Raw genomic sequence first — 24,679 nt, 5'->3', positions numbered from 1 at the left:
GTGTGGGGGGAGAGGACTGCTGGAGTCACCACAGGGGGCGGGGTACTGTGGCAGTGGCTCTAAAGCACCCTTTCCTTGCTTCACGTCCTCACGGCTGCTGGTGATTGCCCTCACCCCTCCCCTCATGTAAACCAAATCAATAATTAATGCAGAGGAAGGGGGCATGAGACAAGTTCCGAGGAGTTGGGAGGCACTTTGGTAATCTGTGTGTCTGGTCTGGATATTACAGTCTCTTGACCCTGGCCGCCTCCTGCTCACTGCCACAGCCGGTGCCTCCCTACCCACCCAGCCACCACCAAGTCCTGTCTCCAGAGGTGTGTGATTAACGCTCATTTTAAAAAAAAAAGTAATTTGTTTTGAGTTAATCGCATGTGTTAATTACAATTGACAGCCCTAAAATTTACTCCTTATTTCCAGTGTGAATTTGTCAAGCTTCAACTTCCAGCCATTAGATTGTGTTATACCTTTCTCTGCTACACTGAAGAGCCCATTATTAAATACTTGTATTTCCATGTAGATACTCACAGATTGTAATCAACTGAGCCCTTAGCCTTCTCTTTGCTGAGATAAATAGATTGAGCTCTTCGAGTTTACCAATATAAGGCATGTCTTCTAATCTTTTAATCATTCTTGTGGCTCTTCTCTGAACCCTCTCCAATTTATAAACATCCTTCTTGAATTGTGGGTACTAGAACTGGACACAGTATTCCAGCAGTGGTCGCACCAGAGGTAAATGCAGATTCCACTGTTTATATATCTCAGGATCGCCTTGCCTCTTTTGGTCAAAGAGTCAAACTGGGAGCTCATGTTGGACTGATTATCCATCACAACGCCCAAATCTTTTTCAGAGTCACTGTTCCCCCAGATAGGCCATACTTACAGGATTGGGGGCCATCATTCTTCATTCTTAGATGTATACATTTACATTTAGCTGTATTAAAACACATATCATAGTCCTCACATTATAATTTTCTGATTGCTATCAATACCTATCATGAACTTGGTTCCATACTGCTTCCTAGCTACAGCTACAATACAAAAACATTAACCAGTAGCCAGCACTACAGAGTTCATGTTACATCAGGGGTCGGCAACCTTTCAGAAGTGGTGTGCCGCGTCTTCATTTATTCACTCTAATTTAAGTTTTGCGTGCCAGTAATACATTTTAATGTTTTTAGAAGAACTCTCTCTCTAAGTCTATAATATATTACTAAACTATTTTTGTATGTAAAGTAAATAAGGTTTTTAAAATATTTAAGAAGCTTCATTTAAAATTAAATTAAAATGCAGAGCCCTCCAGACTGGTGGCTAGGACCCGGGCAGTGTGAGTGCCACTGAAAATTAGCTCATGTGTGCCATAGGTTGCCTACCCCTGTGTTACATGCAGATTTCCATTATAATCCTCTCTTTTCACATGCCTGAAAGAACTGCTGATGCCTTGAAACAACTCTTAGGATCCTAGAAAATCAAAAGAATTACTGCTGCCATAAGGGTACATGGGGCACTGCCTCACTCAGAAAAATGGGAGGAGTAAAATAAGTGAAACTTTACCCCAAGTTTATCAGTCTCTCAAAGAGCAGTTATTATGTTAGCAGCTTAATGCTTCCATCTCTTCAGGTGAGGAATCCATACAGATACTCAATGCTCCGAACTTCATAGTACACATTCTTGGTTCCATAGCAGAAGCATGTCAGGTATGGTGCCTGAATTTCACTGAACAATGCAGCAGTCATGGCAGAGGACTTACGGGATCTTTCAGAAGGGGTCTTAATTAATCAGTTTATGGGAGTTACAGGGCATTACTTAAAATTCTGACCTAGAATAGGTTTCAGAGTAGCAGCCGTGTTAGTCTGTATCCGCAAAAAGAACAGGAGTACTTGTGGCACCTTAGAGACTAACAAATTTATTAAAGCATAAGCTTTCGTGGGCTACAGCTCACTTATATGCATCCGAAGAAGTGGGCTGTAGCCCACGAAAGCTTATGCTCTAATAAATTTGTTAGTCTCTAAGGTGCCACAAGTACTCCTGTTCTTTTTGACCTAGAATATTCATTGGTGCTTCTGCTTTTTTTTTTCATTCAAATGATTGGAAAAGTAAATCAAGTAGGGAAAAAAAGTTGCTTGGATAATCTTTCAGGAACTTTTCCTTTCAGCTTCAAATCACCCTGCAATATGTCAAAAGAAAGACCCAGGCTTTAGCACTCTTCAATTAAGTTGATAATTTCACAGGAAACAAGATGTGAAGTACAGATCCCGAAAAGCTGTGGACCAAATATATTGTATAGAGACCCCTGTCTTAACAAACAGTAATTACTTTCCTCCTCCAAAACATGATCAGCTTAAATAGCCTCAACCAGAACACCTGGTTCTGTCCTATCTTAAGTCAGCAGAAAAGCCAACATATATATATTTATATTAAGCAAATTTGCGATTGCTTCATAAAAATCTTCCCTTATTTTGGTCAATATGATTTTCTTTGGGGGAGGAAATTGGATTTTTTAGTTTTGGTTTGGTGGGTTTTTTTTTGTTTGTTTGTTTGTTTTGTGGCAATGGGATTTTCCCATCTGGCACAGAGTGAAACTTCATGGTGGATTTAAGAATGCACAAAACCCATGATTCCACACTTAACTTTATAGTCATCAATAGTGTTCAAGTCAACAAAAATCATAAGCTATCACTACATATGCCAGATCTCCTCAGTTTTAGGTGCTAACTCTCTCTTCAAACCACCACAACAAGGTGTTTGATCACCAGGTTGAACTAGCAAGAGGAAGTGCATCTGCCTTGTGTCCTCTGTGGATGTTGCCTGATTGGTCTGGAATTTAGATATTGGATTTTACAGAATAGCTTAATTGCCAGACTAGTCAGCTGGTGTTAAGACTGGAAGTACAGTAAGGCCTTGTTCACAATATCACTCTAACTGAGTTTATTATCAATTATTCACATGGTTGGTTTTGAACACAGTTTACATTCACACACAACGTGGTTGCTTGATTAACAACTGAGATCAGGTAGTTGTGTTTCACTCCATAAAAGAAACTAAATCCATCACATGATTGTCTTCCTGACACCAGCTCTGCATTTTTTGTTGTTATTTTTATCGGCAGGGGAGAGAGGAAAGGGGTTGGTGATTGTTTTGTGTGTTTGTTTGCTTGCTTGCTTTGTGTGACTGTTTGCAGCAGAAAAGAAACCATAATCATGTAACTGATCTGGCCAGCAATCTGCTATAGGAAATCATAGAAATGCAGGCTAATGCATGACCAAGTATACCCAGACCTGTTGTCCAATCTGTTCTTTAAAACCAATGATGGGGATTCAACTGCCTCCCTTGCAAGCCTATTATAGAGCTGAACTTTTCTTATAGTTAGAAAGTTTTTCTTAATATCTCACCTAAATCTCCCTTGCTGCAGATTAAGCTCACTTCTTCCTGCCCTTCTCTCAGCAGATATGGAGAACAATTTTTCACCATCCTCTTTATAACAGCCCTTAACATATTTGAAGACTGTTATTAGGTCCACACTCAGTCTTTTCTCAAGACTAAACGTGCACTTTTTTTTGTAACCTGAATGACCCCACTAGATACATCTTCCCACTTTGACGATAAACCATTGATAACTACTATAAGTACAGACTTTCAACCAGTTGTGCACCCACGTTTAGTAATTTCATCTAGACATTTCCCTAGTTTGCTTAAGAGAATATCATGTAGACTGTACCAAAAACCTTACTAAAATCAAGATATATCATGGCTACTGTTTCCCACATCCACTAGGTCAATAACCCTGTCGAAGAAGGAAGTTTAGTATGATTTGTCCTTGACATATCCATGCTGACTATTCCTTATGACCCTATTATCCTCTAGGTGCTTACAAATTCATTGTTTAATAATTTGTTCCAGTATCTTTCTAGGCATCATAGTTAGGCTGACTGGTCTATAACTCACCAAGTCCTACATGTTCCCCTTTTTAAAAGACAGGTACTATGTTTACCCTCTCCAACCCTCTGGGACCTCACCCGTCCTCCAGACGTTCTCAAAGATAATTGCTAAAGGAGCCAAAATTGATTCAGCCAATTACCTAAGTACCCTAGGACTAAGTTAGTCATTAATTTAATCAATCGAAGAATGGATTGCCCCATATGCTTCTGGTACTGCTCTGTCAGTATGTCCTTCAAGTACTCTGCCTAGTTTTTCCCATGATTCATAGGTAAAGGCACATTTAGGGAGTCAGTGAGGAGACACAAAGATGCTTCAGATATGGTTTTGAGGCAGAAAGGCTGCAATGCAAATGTGAAGAATATGTTTGTCTTAATTGAGGAGTGTTGCAAACTAGTTATTAAACCACAGTCAGTGTTGCAGTCTGGACAGCCCAGAACTCTGGAGGAGCATGACACTGCATGTGTGAGAAATTCTGGGATAAAGTTTTATCAGAAAGGTGTGTTTTATACTTAAATCTCAACACCACCAGTCATGAGCTAGCATTATTTTTCTGGAAAGGATTTCATAGCTGGGGTCCTGCTGCTGTTGCTGCTGCCTTTCAGTGCCTGTTGCTGAGGGCACTGGCATCCTGGTAACTCATGGAGGATATTCTCTAAGGCAGCAAGATGCCAATCTACAAAGTGTCTTGTAGATCAGGATCAGGATGTTGAACCACACTGCGAAGTGAATGGCAAGTCAGAACTGTGTTATAAAAGAAACTGCCATTAATAAACCATTTTGAGGTTACTAATGAGATTAAATTATGTTTTATGCATGGATAAATTTAACTGATTTTTCTCAGTACATCACCACAGAGACAAAATTAAGCTTAGTTGCCATTAAAAACGGTTACCTACCTTTTCGTAACTGTTGTTCTTCGAGATATGTTGCATATGTCCATTCCATTCTAGGTGTGTGCGCACCCATGTGCGCAATCGTTGGAGATTTTTGCTTTAGCGGTATCCGTAGGGTCAGCTGTAGCACCCTCTTGAGCGCCGCATTCATGCATAGGCATATTAGGCGCTGCCGACCCTACTTCCTCCCAGTTCCTTCTTGCCAGCAACTCCAACAGCAGGGTAGGAGGGCAGGTAATGAAATTGACATGATATTCTCGAAGAATAACAGTTACAAAACGGTAGGTAACCGTTTTTCTTCTTTGAGTGCTTGCTCATGTTGATTCCATTCTAAATGAGTCACAAGCAGTGTCCTTGGAGGTGGGCTTGGAGTTCACAGTCTAGCAGCTTACAGTACTGCTCTTTCAGAGTCAGCATCGTCCCGGGCCTGCTGGGATGTGAACGTGTGGACGGATGACCAGGAGCCCACCCTACAGATGTCCTGGATAGGCACTTGGGCTAGGAAAGCTGCCGAGGAGGTTTGCTCCCTGGTAGAATAGGCAGTTACAATTGCTGGAGTTGGCACCCTTGTCTGATCGTAACAGCAGCGAATTCTTTGAAGAAATTCTTTGAGCGGACACTGAATGACCTTTCATCCTGTCGGCTACCGTGATGAACAATTGTGTTGACTTGCAGAATGGCTTGATCCTTTCGATGTAGAAAGCTAGCGCCCTCTTGACATCTAGGGAATGCAATCTACACTCCTCCTCTGACTTATGTGGCTTTGGTAAGTAAATGTCCTGGCCCACATGAAACTGCAAGACCACCTTGGGCAGGACAACCGGGTGTGGCCACAGCTGGACCTCGTCTTAGTAGAAAACTGTATACGGTGGTTCTGAGGTAAGCGCCCTAATCTCAGAGACCCGGCTGGCAGATGTTATCACAACTAGGAATACAACCTTCCAGGACAGGAGAAGGAGAGAGCAGGAAGCCAGGGGCTCGAAGGTGGGTCCAGTGAGCCATGACAGCATGGCGGAACGGGGTCCCTGACATGCAGGTAGAGGCGCTCAAGGCCCTTGAGGAACCTGGCAGTCATGACCTGGGTGAAAACCAACCTATCCTCAAGCGGCGGACGGAAGGCCAAAATAGCGGCCAAGTGGACCTTGATAGATGAAAGGGACAGGCCTTGGAGCTTGAGACACAGACGGTAATCCAGGATCAACTGCAGTGAGGCCCTCTCGGGCTGGATGCCTTTATCCGAGGTCCAACAAGCAAAATGCTTCCATATGGCTAGGTAGGTCGCTCTGGTGGAGGGCTTTTTGCCACCCAACAGAACCAGCTGGACAGCGGCCGAGCACTCCTGCTCCGCCGCATTTAACCATGCAGCAGCCACGCCATCAGGTGCAGTGTCGCCAGGTTGAGATGCAGAAGACTGCCATGGTTTTGGGACAGCAGGTCCGATCTGAGTGGTAGCCGTAACATAGCAGCCACCAAGAGGGCCAGCAGTGTGCCAAACCAGTGCTGCACAGCCAAGCCAGCGCTATGAGGATCACCTTCACCCTGTCCTTCTTGATTTTCATAAGGACTCTGTGAATCAGCGGCACCGGAGGGGAGGCACATAAAGCCCCTGACCACGGGAGAAGAAAAGCATCTGAGAGGGAACCCCTGTTGATCCCCCAAATCGAGCAGAAAACGTGGCAGTTCCTGTTCTACCTGGATGCGAACAATTCCACCTGGGGAGTTCCCCATCTCTGGAAAATGAGGCTGTCCATGTCCGGATGGAGGGACCATTCATGGTAAGACAATAAGGTCCTGCTGAGGTAATCTGCCAAAGCATTCGTGGCCCTGGGGAGTTGTGCGGCTATGAGATGGATGCCGTGTTGTACACAGAAGTTCCAGAGCCTGAGGGCTTCCTGGCAAAGGGCAGATAACCTGGCCCCACATTGCTTGTTGATATAGAACATAGCCACTGTCTTGTCCATCAGGACCTGGACCACCCTACTTTTTTGTGAGTTAAGACAGTTTGCTAGGGCAGGAGACTTACTCTGAGCTTCCTGACATTGATGTGTAGGGACCGATTATGACTCAACCAATGACTTTGCATGCTGAGATCACCCAGGTGGACTCTGCACCCCCCAGGTCCGAAGCATCAGAGACCAGGGTAACCGATGGGGACGAAGCTGCAAAGGGAACCCCCTCCAACACTAATGCAGGATTCCGCCACCATGTGAGTGACAACAGTACGTGGTCTGGGACCCTAACCACATGGTCCATGCTGTGTCTGTTGGGGATGTAGACTGACGCCAGCCATGCCTGTTGGGGCCTGAGGCAAAGCCACGTGTGCCAGACCATGTAAGTGCAGGCTACCATCTGGCCCAACAATCGTAGGCACGAGTGGCGATGAGACGGTGGACTTGCATGCACGAGATCAGGTCCACCGTGGCTGGGAACTGAGCTTCGGGGAGAAAGGCTCTGGCCTGAGTAGAGTCGAGGACTGCTCCAATAAAGTCTATGCATTATACAGGTATATAGGTTGAATATTTTTTCATTTATCAATAGCCCTAGATCGCGACAGGTGGAGCAAACCAGACTGAGACAACGACGCACCTGATCCCAGGACCAGCCCTTTATTAGCCAGTCATTGGGGTATGGCCCAACCCAAAACAGAGGAAACACCTTTTCCCCTGGGGAAAATGGAAATATGCATCCTTGAAGTTGAGGGTAGCGTACCAGTCTCCCGGATCCAGAGAGGGAATAATGGAGGCCAGAAAGACCAGGCATAACTTTAACTTCTTGAGAGTTTGAGGGCAAAAGTTTTTGCAGATTCTGCACTTATCCTTTCTGTGGGACTCCCCCAAACACTTTAAACATCTCTCATGGAGATCACTGATGGGCATCGGCTGACTGCACAATGAACATGGCTTAAAGCCTGGGGAATGGGGCATGCCCCACTCCAAAGCAAAGTCCCAGCCAGGACTCTAACTCCTAAACAACTACTCTAACACTTAACTTAAAGGTCTAACTAAGTACCTATCAACTAACAACAAAGGAGACAGAACAATGGACTGTAAGAACCATCAATGCTCTTGCAATGCAAGACAAGGCGCTCCAACCAACCGTCTCTTTACTTATTAATTAACCCAGAGTATGTATTAATACCTGGGTGGGAGGGGAAACAGCTGTGCATATCTCTCTATCAGTATTATAGAGGGCGAACAATTTATGAGTTTACCCAGTATAAAGCTTATACAGGGTAAAACGGATTTATTTGGGGTTTGGACCCTATTGGGAGTTGGGCATCTGAGTGTTAAAGACAGGAACACTTCTTAAGTTGCTTTCAGTTAAGTCTGCAGCTTTGGGGCACGTGGTTCAGACCCTGGGTCTGTGTTGGAGCAGACTGGCGTGTCTGGCTCAACAAGACAGGGTGCTGGAGTCCCAAGCTGGCAGGGAAAGCAGGGGCAGAAGTAATCTTGGCACACCAGTTGGCAACCCTAAAGGGGTTTCTGTGATCCAACCCATCACGCTTACTATACAATGTAGCAAAGTAACAAGGAAAAAAGATCATTATCTGTCACAGATACTTTTAAGAAATAGCCAATCTAACCCTGTCTCCATGTTATGGATGGTATCTGCTCAAGCAATTGCAAAATAATTTTTAAGAAACAAAGAAAGAAAGTGTGCACAAGTGTGGAACTTGAAAATTTTATCTGACACTCAATATGCCAAGGACTAAGCCCTATTAATCAGGCGAAAAATATCTATGCCTACAGAGTCTTGCCCCTGTCAGTGAAGCCCTTTATGGTGTAAAGGAATAAATAGCTGCACACTGTTTATTGAATTTGAACACACTGTCCATCAACTTTCTATTTAAAATATTTTTAAAATGTAACTTGCTGTGTCTTTCTCATTTTTTGTTAAAACTTCTATTTCCAATCTAGCTTCACTCCACACTTTTTTGCTTTTTTCTTTCCTATAATAATAGATCATGTTGGATTTTTTCCTGGGTTGTTTTCAGCGACGTGCTTTCCTCTTTTCTTTCTCCCCTCCCCTTTCCCATTCTTTCTCTACATTGTGTACGCTACATAATTTTTTTGTTCCTCCCACTTCTCTTGCAAACACCCCCACCTCTCTCTCTACCCTATTTCTCTCCCCACCCATCATGCTACAACTTCTCATTGATTTCTCTCTTTCCACCTCGCCAGAGAGCACATGGCAAACCAGTGTGCTCTAGATTGACACCCCAGCTTGTTGTGCACTAAATCTTTGTGTAGAGAAGCCCTTAATCTGTCTCTCATCCAACTGACTCCTGGCTTCTGCGAAGGTGGTTGAAATGGGTCTTCACTAATCTACTTCCTCAATTAGCATCTTTTTCTGGGTCCTCCTCCACAGTGGATAGTTACAGTGATTGGCTCTGCTACTATCCCTAACAATCCCAAGCAGAAATAGTGTGTAAATGACCTAAGATTCTTGCTAGTTTCAGAGCTGCCCAGGGAGTTCTAAATGGCAGCAGTGAAAGCTGCAGATTCCGGAAGATAACACTGCATTGATTCACATTCTATTCAAGCTTTTCTTCACAACCCTAAGGGATAAAAACTTTAAAATAAAATAAAAAAAAGATTGGATGGATTTTGTAGAAGTTGTTGGCATTTACCCAGGAAAGATTTCTATTATATTCACCATAGGCAATTGGGGTTTGTTTCTTTTTTCAAACCCTATGTACAGGCATGCATGATTTCTTTCAAAAATAATTTTGATTATGGATGAAGGGATTCACCGAGATTCACCATTTAAATTTACCATAACTGGCATCATCCTTTTTCTTAGAGAACATTATTAATCCTTTCCACTTTGTATGTACCTACCTAAGATATCAAGAGAGCACAAATCACTGCAGTATCTAGGCAATGAAGTACAGTGAAATACGAAAGGTATATAACTAAAGACTAAAACTGGACTCCACTTTGTCATCTTCCTAGGGTTTGGTCCATTGTGCTTTCCTCGTCCCACTCCTATCATCATCTCAGCTTCTGTTAATGTAGCTAGGCTGTGGTGAAGGAAGGTGTTTTGCACCAGGCTCTGAAGGTAGATAGAGTTTATTCTGATACCCTTCTGTAAGGGGTTCCATAGATTAGGGCCTAGCACCAAAAATGCTTTGATCACCTAGCTCCCAGGTCTTTTGTTCTGGGTTTAGCAAGCTTTCATGTGCCTGATGAGCACAGTAGTACTGAGGGAGGAGGTGGATCTTGAATTAGTCTACTCTCAGACAATTAAGGATGCTGAAGCTAAGAACCAGGACTTTAAATGAACCCAGAACAAATGAAAAAACTGAACTCTACAATGTGAGTGAACAAACATTTTGCAAGGTCACTGACAATTAGTTTTTTTCAGTAGCAGAGAATTATACAGAGGATAAATTAATGGCAAATTAGTAGCTACAGGGCAACCGAAAGAAATAGTATAGTAAATTTCATTATAAAAAAAACCCCCACACTGAATTGTTGTTCAGCCCTAATCAGAACTATACTAATACTTCTTGACTGATGTCAAAGACTCATAGCAAAATCAGACTCCTACAATATAACTTTTCTATCTTAATAAGACTGGCTCTACTGAATCAGCCCAATAGTCCAACTAGCCCAATATCCTATCTCTGACAGTGGCCATTGCCAGATGCTTCAGAGGGAAAGAACAGAAGTGGACAATTTTGAGAGATCCATCCTATTGTCCAGTCCCAGCTTCTAGCAGTTGGAGGTTTAGGGATACCTGGAGGATGAGGTTATGTTACTGACCATCTTAGCTAACAGCCATTGATGGACCCATCCTCCATGAAATTATCTAATTCTTTTTTAAACCCAGTTATACTTTTGGCTTTCACAACATTCCCTGGCAATGAGTTCCACAGGTTTACTGCGTGTTGTGTGAAGTAGTCTGTCCTTATGTTTATTCTAAACCTGCTGCCTACTAATTTCATCAGGTGACCCCTTATGTGAAGAGGTAAATAACACTTCCCTATCCACTTTCTTCACACCATTCATGATTTTATAGACCACTCTCACATTCCCCCTTAGATGTCTCTTTTCTAACGTGAACAGTTCCAGTCTTTCAATCTCTCCTCATATGGAAGTTGTTCTATACCCCTAATCATTCACATTGCCCTCCTCTATATATTTTCCAATCCTAATATATCTTTTTTTGAGATAAGGTGACCAGAACTGCATGCAGCATTCAAGTTGTGAGCATAGTATAGATATATATACTGGCATTATGATATTTTCTGTGTTATTATCTACCCCTTTCCAAATGATTCTTAAAATTCTGTCAGCTTTTTTGACTGCCGCTGCAGAGTGAATGTGGATGTTTCAGGAAACTATCCACAGTGACTAGAAGATCTCTTTCTTCAGTCTTATAGTCTTCCCAACTGACTTACTCATAACAGGTGACATTACCCGAAACTCGCTTGGATGGGCTTGGTTCAGCTCAGTCAAATTCTGTTTTCATTTACACAGGTGTAGATCTGGAGTAACATCTCTGAAGCCAGTGGAGTTACTCCAGGTATACACCTATCTAAGAGAGAGAAAAGGCCAGCCATTAGTGTAGATAGTTATTTTGCTACAAATGATAATAATGAAACACTCAGCAGAACACAACCCTCTGCTGATGTAGATCAGCACTCTCCACTGAAACCAGCTGTGGATCTAGCCCATTACATTATAACCTAACAAATTAGTTAAATCAATTAACATCTTACCACTATGCAAAATATTCACATAAAATGTTTTTGTCCTGAAATGTTAATGATAATAGAAGGTGCTATATAAGTGCAAACTATCTACAGATATGAACATGCTTCACGCACATTAATTAATTTAGGCTCAATGTCCCCCTTGGAGGTAGACAAGTATTATTATCCTCATTTTCCAAGTAAGGAGAAGAGCAATACCAGCAGCAATACCTAACAACAGTTGGGCAGTACAAGGCAGTAGACCAGGATGTTAAGTGGATGTTTTGTAATGCCTCGCAATTGATAGCGGGTTCTGTTATGTCATAGGTGGTGCTGTAATGAGTCTATTCTTCTAAATCAAACCGACATAGCAGGCATGTGTCTTAAAGGGACATGGTTTGTTCTGAATGTTTTCCCACTACAGTCACTTCTCAAGAGTTTATTGGATTGATCTACTTTGTCCAAAGTGGGTGGGAAGAAAATCGGGGGTGGGAAGTTGTTCAATCCTGAATGACAAAACTGGCACGAAAGCCACTGGCAGACCTCATGCTCATCAGACTGCTTATTTGTGCTATCACCAGATACCAGCTGAAATGGAGTTAGGTCAGTAAAAGTACAATGGAGAAGCTAACAAGAGGGAAAGAATGCCTGGGAAAAACAACTCACATAGGAAGAAAACTCCAGTGAAGCCCTAGATAATCTTATATTTTCCTTAGACATGAGTTTCTTCTTTTATGCAATGTAATTACAACCTTCTTGTTACACACATGATAGTATCTTGGGATAAAGTAAAATGCAATGAAGAAAGAACTCTCTAAAATTTTGACTGTAACAGCAAATAAATTCTCTTATATTTCAGTCACATAGATAACCAAGTGCAGTTTCTAATATTCAATGTTTCTCAGTTAGAAATATTTGTCATTTATAACATTCTCAAATTTTATGTGAACAGTGCCAAGAAAATTGTTTAAAAAGATAAAGTTAATTTGAAATTAGAATTACAATTGAAATTAAATGTTTATTAGTCATTTATACAGAGGCTGAAAAGCCAGTGACTTTTAGCACACAAAAGTTCACTAATCATTTTACTATGGAATGGATAGGTAGAATATTCTGACTTATAGGACACACAACAAAGAAAAAAAGAGCCATCTTTCTCAGAATAACAAGGAGTAGCAATAAAGTTCAAAGCAAAGCCTATCTAAACACAGCTTGATTAAAAAAATAAATAAACTGAATTCATTTACTTCTAATAATAGGACACCATCTTTACCTGCCAAATAACTATCCTATCTTTTTCATACATAGCAGTTTTTGCGTACATATGTAAAATCTTTTTCGGTTAAGGAGACCACCATTTATAGACAATGTCCTTTCTTAAGAAAGGACCATAAAATATCCCCAAATGTACTGATTAAAATTCTGTTCCACATTTATTAGAAGGCCACATCCATTATGTCAGTCCTTTGGTTTCACCATATTGTAGTCAATGAAGATACAATTTAGATTAGTAAAAAAAATATTAAACTACAGAAAGACTATATCCATAATCCTTTGTATAACATTAAAGAATGGACAGGAAGAAAAATAAAAAAAAATGAATAAACTAATCAAAGAGCCAAATTTGTCACTGGCAACAAAACTTAACCAATGGCAACCCTAATTTGTGCCCTTTTGGTACTGCCAGTCTAGGGATATATGTGAAGGCTATACATAAAACGTTAAGGGTCTAAGCCTGCCCTTAGTTACAAACATGCAACCCCAGTAAAGCAACTGGGAGTACAAAAATGCAACGGAGGGTGACAAAATGGTTTTAAATTGTACATTTTATAACTTGAATAAAAATAAAGATGACTGTCATAAGCAATCACCCGAAGGTCCATCAGAAATCAGGTAGACACCAAACTCTACTCATTTATTTACTGATAAATGTATGTGATGATCAGTAAGTTTCTTTGCTCCAGTATCAATTGTTATCAGAAATAATCAGTTTATTAGGAGCTATATTATGATATTACACTCAATATGCCCCATTGAGCAGTGTTTTGTAAGAGAGATACACTCTCTCTCAAAAATGTTCATAATAGGAGTCTTCCCATTGACTTCAATGGGCTCTGGATCAGGCCTATATTCATCAAAACCAGGTCACTGAAGTCTACATCTCAAAGACCATAATTTGGCCGAGAATTGGTAGCAGGTATACAGTAACAGTCAGGGTATATCGAGGTTCTTGGTGAGGTTGCAGAGGAAGCACAAATACTGCTGAATTCTACTTCCTAGAACTAGATACCAATCAGGGTAAGCTACAAAAATTATATAGGACTGTTTGAAAAAAGATCCTTCCTAGAAGATTTCATACACTAAGCAGTCTTTGTTCTGAAAAAGACACAAAAGTGAAAAAAGAATAAAAAAACCTTTTGCTTCTCGAAAGGGAATTGAATGGAACTGCTTGTGAGTAAAGATATGAAGGTTATGCTTTTCTCCTTTCTTATTTGAGTCTCAAAGTAGCAGTTTAAGTGCCCACATCTCCATCATTTCAATGTGTCCTGATAAATACGTCTTTCATTTAAATCTGATAAATATTTTACGTACCCAGCATCTTCCTGGAAACCTTCCAATTCATCCCTTTGCTCCACTAAGGTGGATTCTAAATCCAGATAGGTACCATTATGGGACAGTTGCAGTGTACAGTCATCAAGCTGTAAGAAAAAAAATCAAAATAGTGTAATTATTTGTATTAATAAATTATAAAACACTGCCCTTCTTTTGGATATGCCAATGTTTTTTGCAGCAGAAAAAGGGAAATCTTACAGCACATGTTCCTGTTGAAGCACCTGTTCTCCACCATTTTCACTTTTCCACCCAGTCCTGAGGTCCACATTGCACTCACTATTCTTCTAGCAAAGGAGGCTAAGACAGCACTCTCTTATTTGGGGACCAATACTAGTTCTTAATTTTCTAAAGGAGCCATTTGAGTTATTAAGCCCTCAAACTCCACCAAAGACTAAGCACACTTCTCCTTCAGTGCTCTCAGCCCCAGCTGGCATAGGCAGCCAAATGTTTGTTAGACACACACACACAGATAGATAGATATAGACATACACACACTTCAGCCCTCCAGCGAATTCCATGTCATTGACTCAGGAGGAGATTCAAGGAAAGATTTCTAATGCTCAGATTAAAGATTATTTTAGGTTATTGCTTGGATCAGGAGACCAAAGGTATCTTTTGATTTATGCCAGAGTAACTGAGATCACAATCTGTCTACAATCATTGTGCTACTACCAAATCTAGGATTTGGAAAATCTGTTCACTTCTGTTTAGATTTTTCTTTGGAAAAAAACCCAACAACAACATTGCTTTTACATGAGTTATTCACAGTTATCTCTCTAAGTTCTTCTGGGAAGGAGACATTTAAATAGCATGGCACATACAGAAGGCTTAGTTTACTGGAAAGAAACATGTAAACAAATTTAACTCTGATTCTTAAGGATTAAAAAAGCCTACATTAAGATCCATAACTAGTGCATGTATCTTTTTGACTAAGAAGGAATATCAATCTACACAAAACTGGAAATACAGTCTTTAGAGAAAAAGGAATGAGGCTAAACACTACTCTGGGAAACTTTTTCCCAGTAGCCCAGGGTATCAACTGAAATGCTAATTTATTCACAGAAATGCCAAAAAGCAAACTACTAATTAGATAATGTTCTGCTGTCACTATGGGGATTGTGAGATTTGCCCACAATCTCCAATTCTACTGCATAACTAGGAAAAAGGAATTGTGCTTTACTAACATCTGACGACTTTAGTCTATAAAAGGCATGACGAGAACAGGAAGTATCTGATGTGCTAGGAAAATGGTACATTCTGCCTATTTTCAATTCATCACCATAGTTTCATTTGAAAATTGTATTATTGTATTATTCATATTATTCATTCCTGTCCTAAAGCTTTGTACAATGTATCTAAGACCTGAAACTATGGTGATGGAGGGTATGTATAAAAGTAACTATTACTCCAGTACTTTAACTATGCTGCATTTTACCAAAAAGTTGGCTCCTTTTCAATGGGGGGGGGAGGCAAGAGGGGAGTAAAGTAATTCCTACAAAAAGGACCAGGCACTCAGATACCATTGTGAGGAGCCACTATGAAATACTAAGACAGATCAATCACTTCATGTAGATTCACTCTTCCTCCCTTTAGACACCCCCCTTCTGATGAAGGTCAAGTAAGGGACTAGAATCGCTGCAAATTCCCACTGTTGGAGCTCCTGCTAATTATTCCATCAGAAGGAGAGGGGAATTACCTCTCTCATATCCGAAATGACATGGGATAATAGCCACAAAACACACAGCATTCCCAAGATTTGTGCATATTTCCAATGCTCTGCCATTTGCCAGGGTTGACTATACAAAAACCATACTCCTCTGCACAGCCTCCTCCTCACTCTCTAGGCACCAGCAGGTGGTTCACTGAGAGCACAGGAGAGACAGGCTCCCTGTTATCAGTTCCTGTGCTTGGCCCACAACAGCACAGAGCTGCAATTGTAGGGAAAGTCCTGCTCAGCCCCCCGCAGCCCCGGGCTCAAACATGCCCACTGAAGTTGGAATTTTTAGGGAATTTAGCTGAGAAGATCTATCAAGTCTCTACCAAGCATGTGCAGGAAGCTTTTGAAAAATTGCAGTTATCTTGACCAAATTTGGGCAGACTTTCACAGAGAGAGCAAAAGGCCACCCCGCTGCCAAATTTCAAGTCCCTGTGCCAAAGCCCAGGAGTGCTAGAACTTCTCAAATAAAAGGTTACTAGACATTTTTAACATGGTCAAACAATGTATTTTTCCCTAGCCTCATTCTCAGAAACACTTGAATTTCAGCCAGAAGCAAACACCTGGAATGGAAAATTTCAGCCCAAATGGTTAAAGTTTGGCAAAGCTATAAGGTTTGACAAAACTATAAGGTTCTTGTAATGAGAAGCTGTGATGATTTTGGAAATCTGCCTATACAACTTATTAATTCAGTGAATTCTCTGTATGTATCTTTATCAAGCTGCAAACTCCATTTTGAATGTGAAGGCTAGCTGCATTCACTGTGAGCTTCAGCGTCCTGTTAGACTGAAATTTCAAAAGAGGGCCATTGACTTAAGTGCCCAACCAATGATATGCAATAGCACTAGACAAAAGACTGGCTCTCAACAAGAAGAACTGGTTTATCAGGAGAGAGGTCACAAAGTCATGTGGTAGGATTCTATGGTCACCTGTTGAGGCTGACCAGTGAGTTAGACCCACCTACCAGAACACAGATGGTTCTCCCAGGACTTACAAGGGAAGGGTGAACTGAAGAGGGGAAAATCCATATAGGATTTACAATTTTCATACAGATCTGTGTGTTTCTTGTGTGATTAAGTAAAGAGCAACAGCGTTGTAGAACTCTGTGCAAAGTGTGTATGTTCCATGCTACAACTACCATGTAGCCCTTGAGAGAGTTAAACTGTGACCCAAAAGGCTCACACCTTCAGTGGGATTCTGGAAGAGGGTATGTTTAAGCTATAGTGGGAGTCTGAAGAGTCATCACCATGCTTAGGGACTAGGCAGCTGAGCCACATGGTCGCGGCTCTCAGGAGCAATGTTACGCAACAGGTCTGTGTTCCGAGAGTCTTCCTATGGACCCCAAGTCCAGGATAGTGCCTGGGCACTGTTCAGACACCAGAGGCTTAAAACACCAGGGGATCCAGAGGCAGGACTCCCCTGATAGCAGTCTGATGGGCCGCAGGCAAGGCTGAGCCCGACAAGACCTGTTACAGAAGTGTTGGGCAACTTTAATTATAGATAGCGCAACCAATCCTGCCTATAATACAGTGGTGGGCAAACTTTTTGGCCTGAGGGCCACATCTGGGAATAGAAATTTTATAGTGGGCCAGGAATGCTCACAAAATTGGGGTTGGGGTGCAGGAGGGGGTGAGGGCTCTAGTTGGGGATGCGGGCTCTGGGGTGGGGCCAAAAATGAGGAGTTCACGGTGCAGGAGGGGGCTCTGGGCTGTGGCAGGAGACTGGGGTGTGGGGGCTCCGGCTGGGGGTGTGGGCTCTGGGGTGGGGCTGGGGATGAGGAATTTGGGGTATAGGAGAGTGCTCTGGGCTGGGACCAAGGGGTTCAAAGGGCAGGAGGGGGATCAGGGCTGGGGTATGGGAAGGGGTGCAGGCTCCAGCTGGGGGGGCATGCTCTGGCATGGGGCTGCGGATGATGGGTTTGGGCTCCAGGCAGCGCTTACCTCAAACAGCGGCATGTTCCTTCTCCAGATCCTACATAGAGGCACGGCCAGGCAGCTCTGCACACTGCCCCATCTGCAGGCACCTCCCCTGCAGCTCCCATTGGCTGTGGTTCCCAGCCAATGGGAGCTGCAGGAGCGGCATGCAGAGCGGAACCCCCTGGCTGCCCCTACACGTAGGCGCCGGAGGGGAGCCATGCTGCTGCTTCCGGGAGCCACGTGGAGTGGCTCCCGACCCTGCTCCCCGACTAGAGCGCGGCATGCCCCAGATCCCGCTCCCTGGTGAGAGCTCGAGGGCCATCTTAAAATGGCTGGTGGGCCGGATCCAGCCCACAGGCTGTAGTTTGCCCACACCTGCTATAATACATACACTCTAGATGTATAATATACTACCATATACCTGCTTTAAGGTCAGTTCATTTTCATCTATAAAACTGATTTTTTTTCTGGTTTCATGTTTTTTGGCCTACATAAAAAATAAAGTTGTTTTGTGAACCCAACAAAACAAAGCTTTTAAAATGAGCTTTCCATTTTTCTGTGTGTCGATATATCAATTCCGAAAGTTGCCAGATGGACAGCCCTGGAAACTGAAACCCTTTATTTATCCACAGATCAGTGATAGCTATGCCAACGGTCTCAATTTTAAACTGAAACAGAGTCTCGTGTCTAGTTAATCCAGCACTTCTCCACAAAGACGGCCACAAGCTTAACATATAACAATGGTACTAGTCATGTTTTAAGATGGACCTTTGGTCTGACCCGGTACGGCCTTTCTTATGTTCTTATGTTCACTTTGCCCAGCAAGTCTTCAAAAGGTAATGATTACTCATATGCAAAATAGATGCATCCGTATCTCATTTATGCTGTTAATGAGACAATGATAATATTGTGTGATAGTTCCATGAATAGGATGTTAAGTCTATTAGAACCATGGATCTCATCATCAGCAAAGGAAATAGTTTATTCACAGACTGGACATAAGAAACCCAATTATTCCACTGAAATTATACTGGTCTGAAGAAGCAGCAGGCTAGGGTTCTTTAAAAACTCCTTTAAAAAATTTATTTTCCAAATAACTATTACTGAGGAAAATGAAGAGAAAACTGGCATACGAAGGAAGTATTTAAAAGGCCCAAAGAATATAAAATAATCTCTTTTATGAGAATTATTTTACAAATTTTATACAGATAAGATTATAGGAAACAATTATAAGACTGGCCATACTGGGTCAGACCAATGGTCCATCTAGCCCAGTATCCTGTCTTCCAGATGCTTCAGAGGGAATGAACAGAACAATTATCAAGTGATCCATCCCCTGTCATCCAGTCCCAGCTTCTGGCAGTTAGAGGACACCCAGAGCATAGGACTGCATCCTTGATCATCTTGGCTAATAGCCATTGATGGATCCATCCTCCATGAATTTATCTAATTCTTTTTTTAATCTAGTTATATTTTTGACCTTCACATTCTGCTTTAGACTTAACAGTCTTGAGTAATTTTGTATCGTCCACAAATTTTGCCACCTCACTGTTTACCCCTTTTTCCATATAATTTATGAATACTTTGAACAGCACTGATCCCAGTACAGATCCCTCTCTCCATTCTGAAAACTGAACATTTATTCCTACCCTTTGTTTCCTTTCTTTTAACCAGTTACTGATCCATGAGAAAACCTTCCCTCTTATCTTATGTGAAAGGCAACTGAAAAATGTAGTCAAACAGTAAAAAAATCAAAACAAAAAAGTATTTTAAAAAATACAATTCCTAGTGTTTCTTAACCTAAACCTAGTCTGTCAAAGGGTAAGGACACCCTTGGTCCAAATGTAAACTGAAAGGAGCTATTTTCAGAATCAGGACCCAATTGCTCAGCTGCCACTCCTGCCCCTTGTGATGTCATCACTTCACTAGTTCTCTGGTCATCACAGAGAGCCTTCCATGGTAAACAACACTTAAAGTTTGAATGTAAATCTCAAGCAGACAATGGGGTGAGGGGACTCTCATATTTTCTTTAAAGACTATAAGGAAATAAAAAACATGGGATGCCAATGTATTCTTTTTTATTTTGCTGGTCACCTTTAAAAATTAGTTTTGGTTAGATTCCTATGTCTTTGTGCCAAAATGATTTTTACTGCAATGATTTTTGAGCTCAATAGGACCCATCAACATAGCTTTAACAGCAGCACAAAGCAGTGAAGGTTTCTCAGTTGATCAGTTTTTAAAAAAAAAGCTATGCCCCATTTCTCCTCACAATGTAGCTCTTATTGCTAAGCAACGGAAAAAAGCTCCTAGTTTCCTTAAACTTTGCAGCTATTTCTAAATGCAGCACTGAAAGGAACAAGGAGCAAGAGGGCAAAAAGAACAATAGGAAGGAAAGCAGGCTATTAGCCAGCTACCTGAAGACAATTAAATGCCCAGTGTCTCCTTTCGAAACTACAATGGAAACTTTTTCCTGCTTTGAATAAAAGTAATCTTAGTCAGTCATTTTTTGCTTTTACTGTCTTTAGCTCCTTATTGTCCAAGAGCTAAAACCGAAAGATTGTTGGTGGGGACGGGGGGGGGGATGGGGCATTTGCCTCTAACACATTAGCCACATGATTTCAGACTGAATAATGTGAAGTCTGCAGGCGTTACAGCTCCTCCCCACCCCTGAGTATGTGTGCATACACACTTCTTATTCAAAAAGCCTAAAGGGTCAATTAAGCAACATAAATGCAACATGCTTATTGCCATGCCAACTGAAACTTTAGAGAAGCTGTGTTCTTTTTCTCCAGAATGCTTAGCTAGGTTATAGAGCCTGAGTCTGAAGTGGACTTTCCTTAGTTGTTCTAAGTTGTCTGTCCCAGGGTACTGACAGTCAATTTTGCAAGAGCCAAGGTGATATATACCAGGACTCTCCATTTTATTTTAAAAAGAGAAAACTGTCCCAAATTATTACAAATGTCTTTTTTTTTCTGTCACTTTCTTTCACTGAAAAAAACCCTGGGGCCATGGGACTGTATTTTTCAGCAAGCAACTTATCAAGTGATTTCCCCGCACAGGTTTCTATAGTTGTGTTTGCAAAATCCATGCATCCCAAATGATTGTCCCGCACATTCTGAAGTTGGCTACAAGATGATAGCCAGCAGGTGTACAGATCAGAGCAAACCATTCTCAGAGTTTTATCTTCCATTTAAACTAGTGGTGGACAACTTCCAAAAGGTTCAGTTCAGATAATTACTGAAGGTTCAGAAACCAATTTTATACTAGGCACAAGCCCACTGATGTTTACAGAGATACAACACAGGTGATTTGTTTACTGACGTTTACACAAACTACTTGACTCTGCAAGACAGAACTGGAAATATCACAACAGGCTCTCATCAGATTTCTGATAGTTCTAGATCAGGGGTTCCCAAATTTGGTTCGTGGCTTGTTCAGGATAAGCCCCTAGCGGGCCACAAGACACTTTGTTTACCTGAGTGTCCACAGGTACGGCTGCTCGTAGCTCCCAGTGACCGCAGTTCGCCATTCCCAGGCAATGGGAGCAGCTGGAAGCGGCTGCCCAGCCTGCGCCACTTCCCGCAGCTCCCATTGGCCGGGAATGGCAAACCGCGGCCACTGGGAGCTGCGTGGGGCCGTACCTGTGGACACTCAGGTAAACAAAGTGTCTTGTGGCCCGCTAGGGGCTTACCCTGAACAAGCCACGAACCAAATTTGGGAACCCCTGTTCTAGATGGAACTGTCAGGACAACATGTCCTGCTACATTTTGCCATTTCCAGTCCCACACGTTACTGAGATGAACAGAGATGCTGAATAAAAGGAAGGGGAGGACCTTTATTTTTTAAAGTGACCTTATTGTTTGGATCATACTACTAGTTTCTGGCAAAAGTTCACACAATTCTTATCGCAGCCAAACCTCTTCACTCATCCCTAATTTAAACCATCATTGGCTGGCAATTGCTCATGTTAATTTTGGCATGCATTTTATCCATTTAAAGAGTGGTTTTCATAGTGGGGAAAAACTGTTGACTGTAACAGACAAAACTAAATTGCTTTATTGCTCATTCTTTCTTTTTAAACTTTTTAAGCCTTATTGATTCTATACATCACAATCCTGTCACGTCTGCACACTTCCACTGCTCAGTTTTTCACTATGCTCCTTTCTGGGTCAGTTGTTTCTCCAGTGGAACAACAATCCTATTACTGGGCCCTGTGAAAGCCAATTCTGTCCTTACCTGAGCCATCTTCTCCTCCGCCTCCTTTACTAAACCCCCTCTTGCCAAAGATGGAAAAAATGCCCCTAACAACTCAGATTTCATATCTACATTATTTCAAATTGCAAAGAGGTCTTAGTGATCCATCATAGTATGATTTCTTAACAGAATTCTAATGGCCTATCCAGACTTTAAGGTCAAACTGGTTGTCATCAAAGGGTCAGAACAAAGACTATTTTATTCTGTATTCAGAAAGAACTGTGTTTTGATCAATAAACTTTCATTAACATTATTACAGTTCATCAGATGTATAGGTTTTCTGCAGCTGCATGTGACTCGGCCTTTAAAATGTGACAGATGATTACTACTGTTATTGATTCTCAATGAGTAACCTAAATAGAAATAAAAAAGTGTACTATTTTATACCAAAGGCAAGTGCCAAAGATTCTGCTTATTTCAGCTCTAACACTTGCAGGTCTGATAGCAAATCCCCATTCTTCAATGTATATCACATGATGTGCAGAGGATGTGAGGGAGATTCCCACACCTGAGCCATTCTTTTTAGGTGACAAATTTGAGGAACTGTCCCAGATTGATGTGTCATTAGAGGAGGTTTTGGAACAAATTGATAAATTAAATTGTAATACGTTACCAGGACCAGATGGTATCACCCAAGAGTTCTGAAGGAACTTATATATGAAATTGCAGAACTACTAACTGTGGTGCATAACCTATCATTTAAATTAGCTTCTGTATGAGATGACTGGAGGATCACTAACGTGACACCAATTTTAAAAAAAAGGCTCCTGAGGTGATCCCCAATTTCAGGCTGGTAAGCCTAACTTAAGTAACAGGCTAATTCGTTGAAACTATAGTAAAGAACAGATTTATCAAACACATAGGTGAACACAATTCGTTGGGGAAGAGTCAACACAACTTTTGTGAAGGGAAATCATGCCTCACCAATCTATTAGAATTCCTTGAAGAGATCAACAAACACGTTGACTAGGGTGATCCAGAGGATATAGTGTACTTAGACTTTCAGAAAACCTTTGACAAAGTCCCTCAACAAAGGTTCTTAAGCCAAATAAGGAGTCATCGGGTAAGAAGGAAGATCCCCTCATGGATCACTAACTGGTTAAAAGATAGGAAACGAAGGATAGCAATAAATGGTCAATTTTCAGAATAGAGAAGGGGAAAATAGTGGAGTCCCCTAAGGGTAAACAGTGAGGTGGCAAAATTAGCAGACGATACAAAATTACTCAAGATAGTTAAATCCAAAGCTGACTGCAAAGAGTTACAAAGGGATCTCACAAAACTGGGTGACTGGGCAACAAAATGGCAGATGAAATTCAATGTTGATAAATGCAAAATATTGCACATTGGAAAACATAATCCCAACTATACATACAAAATGGTGGGGGTCTAAATTAGCTGTTACCATTCAAGAAAGAGGTCTTGGAGTCATTGTGGATAGTTCTCTGAAAACATCTTCTCAATTTGCAGCGGCAGTCAAAAAAGCTAACAAACTTGGGAATCATTAGGAAAGGGATTGATAATAAGACAGAAACTATCATAATGCCTCTATATAAATACATGGTATACCCACATCTTGAATGCTGCGTGCAGATCTGTCACCTCATCTAAAAAGGTACAGTGAAGGACAACAAAATTGATTAAGAGTATGGAACAGCCTCCGTATGAGGAGAGATTAAAAATACTTTGACTTTTCAGCTTGGAAAAGAGACAATTAAGGGGTGATATGATAGAGGTCTGTAACATTTTGACTGGTGTAGGGAAAGTGAATAAGGAAATGTTAATTTACTCCTTCACAAAACAAAAGAACTAGGGTTCACTCAATGAAATTAACAGGCAGCAGGTTTAAAACAAACATAAGGAAATATTTCTTCACACAATGCACAGTCAACCGGTGGAACTCTTTGCCAGGAGATGTTCTGAAGGCCAAAACTATAACAGGATTCATAAAAGAATTAGGTAAGTTCACAGAGGATGGGTCCATCAATGGCTCTCAGCCAGGATGGGCAGGGATACAACACCATGCTCTCAGCGTCCCTAGCTTCTGTTTGCCAGAAGCTGGGAGTGGATGGCAGGGAATGGATCACTTGATGATTGCCTTTTCTGTTCATTCCCTCTGAAGCACCTAGCATTGGCCACTGTCAGAAGACAGGATATTGGGCTAGATGGACCATTGGTCTGACCCAGTATGGCCGTACTTATGTTCTTATGTGTGTTCTTATGATCGTTTCAGAACACAGCATCCCAATGTAGGAGAAACTGGTTGGATAGGGTATTTGATTGTATTTATTTGTATGAACAAAATAAATTTTAAACTCACTTATCTGTTTTTGTTTCTTATGGATTTTTTCTTTGTTTGGTTTGGTTTAACACATTTTTGTAACTTGGGACCTTAAAAGGTTTAAAAACAAACAAACAAACAAAATTTACAAAAACAAGTCTCGCCACAAGGCTCAGGTTGAAAATTAGACCTGCATCCAGCAGTGAGCTCCACAACAGCGACACCCTGCACCTATACAAAGCCCCACTGACTTCTGGGTCCATTCACATAGAACTCATTGCAGAATCAGGGCCTACATTTGGAGAAAAATTCAACTTATACATTTATTATTTTTAGGGAAAAATTCACAGTATCTCAGGCGGGGAATTTACATAA

General features: G+C 41.5%; 1 protein-coding gene across 10 annotated transcripts in view; it reads right to left on the bottom strand.

The window, feature by feature from the left end:
• FHOD3 (formin homology 2 domain containing 3) overlaps positions 1-24,679 on the bottom strand; it is a 644,613-nt gene that overhangs the window by 571,972 nt on the left and 47,962 nt on the right. For all 10 annotated transcript variants that reach the window (XM_034761350.1, XM_034761355.1, XM_034761352.1 and 7 more), the window contains exon 2: positions 14,122-14,228. In XM_034761350.1, the coding sequence (XP_034617241.1) occupies positions 14,122-14,228 (107 nt within the window). The remainder of the gene's footprint in view (positions 1-14,121; positions 14,229-24,679) is intronic.

Source organism: Trachemys scripta, chromosome 2 (assembly GCF_013100865.1).
Source record: "Trachemys scripta elegans isolate TJP31775 chromosome 2, CAS_Tse_1.0, whole genome shotgun sequence".
Taxonomy (NCBI): Eukaryota; Metazoa; Chordata; order Testudines; family Emydidae; genus Trachemys; species Trachemys scripta.
The sequence above is the reverse complement of the archived record's forward strand: the minus strand, read 5'-3'. Positions and strand labels throughout refer to the sequence as shown.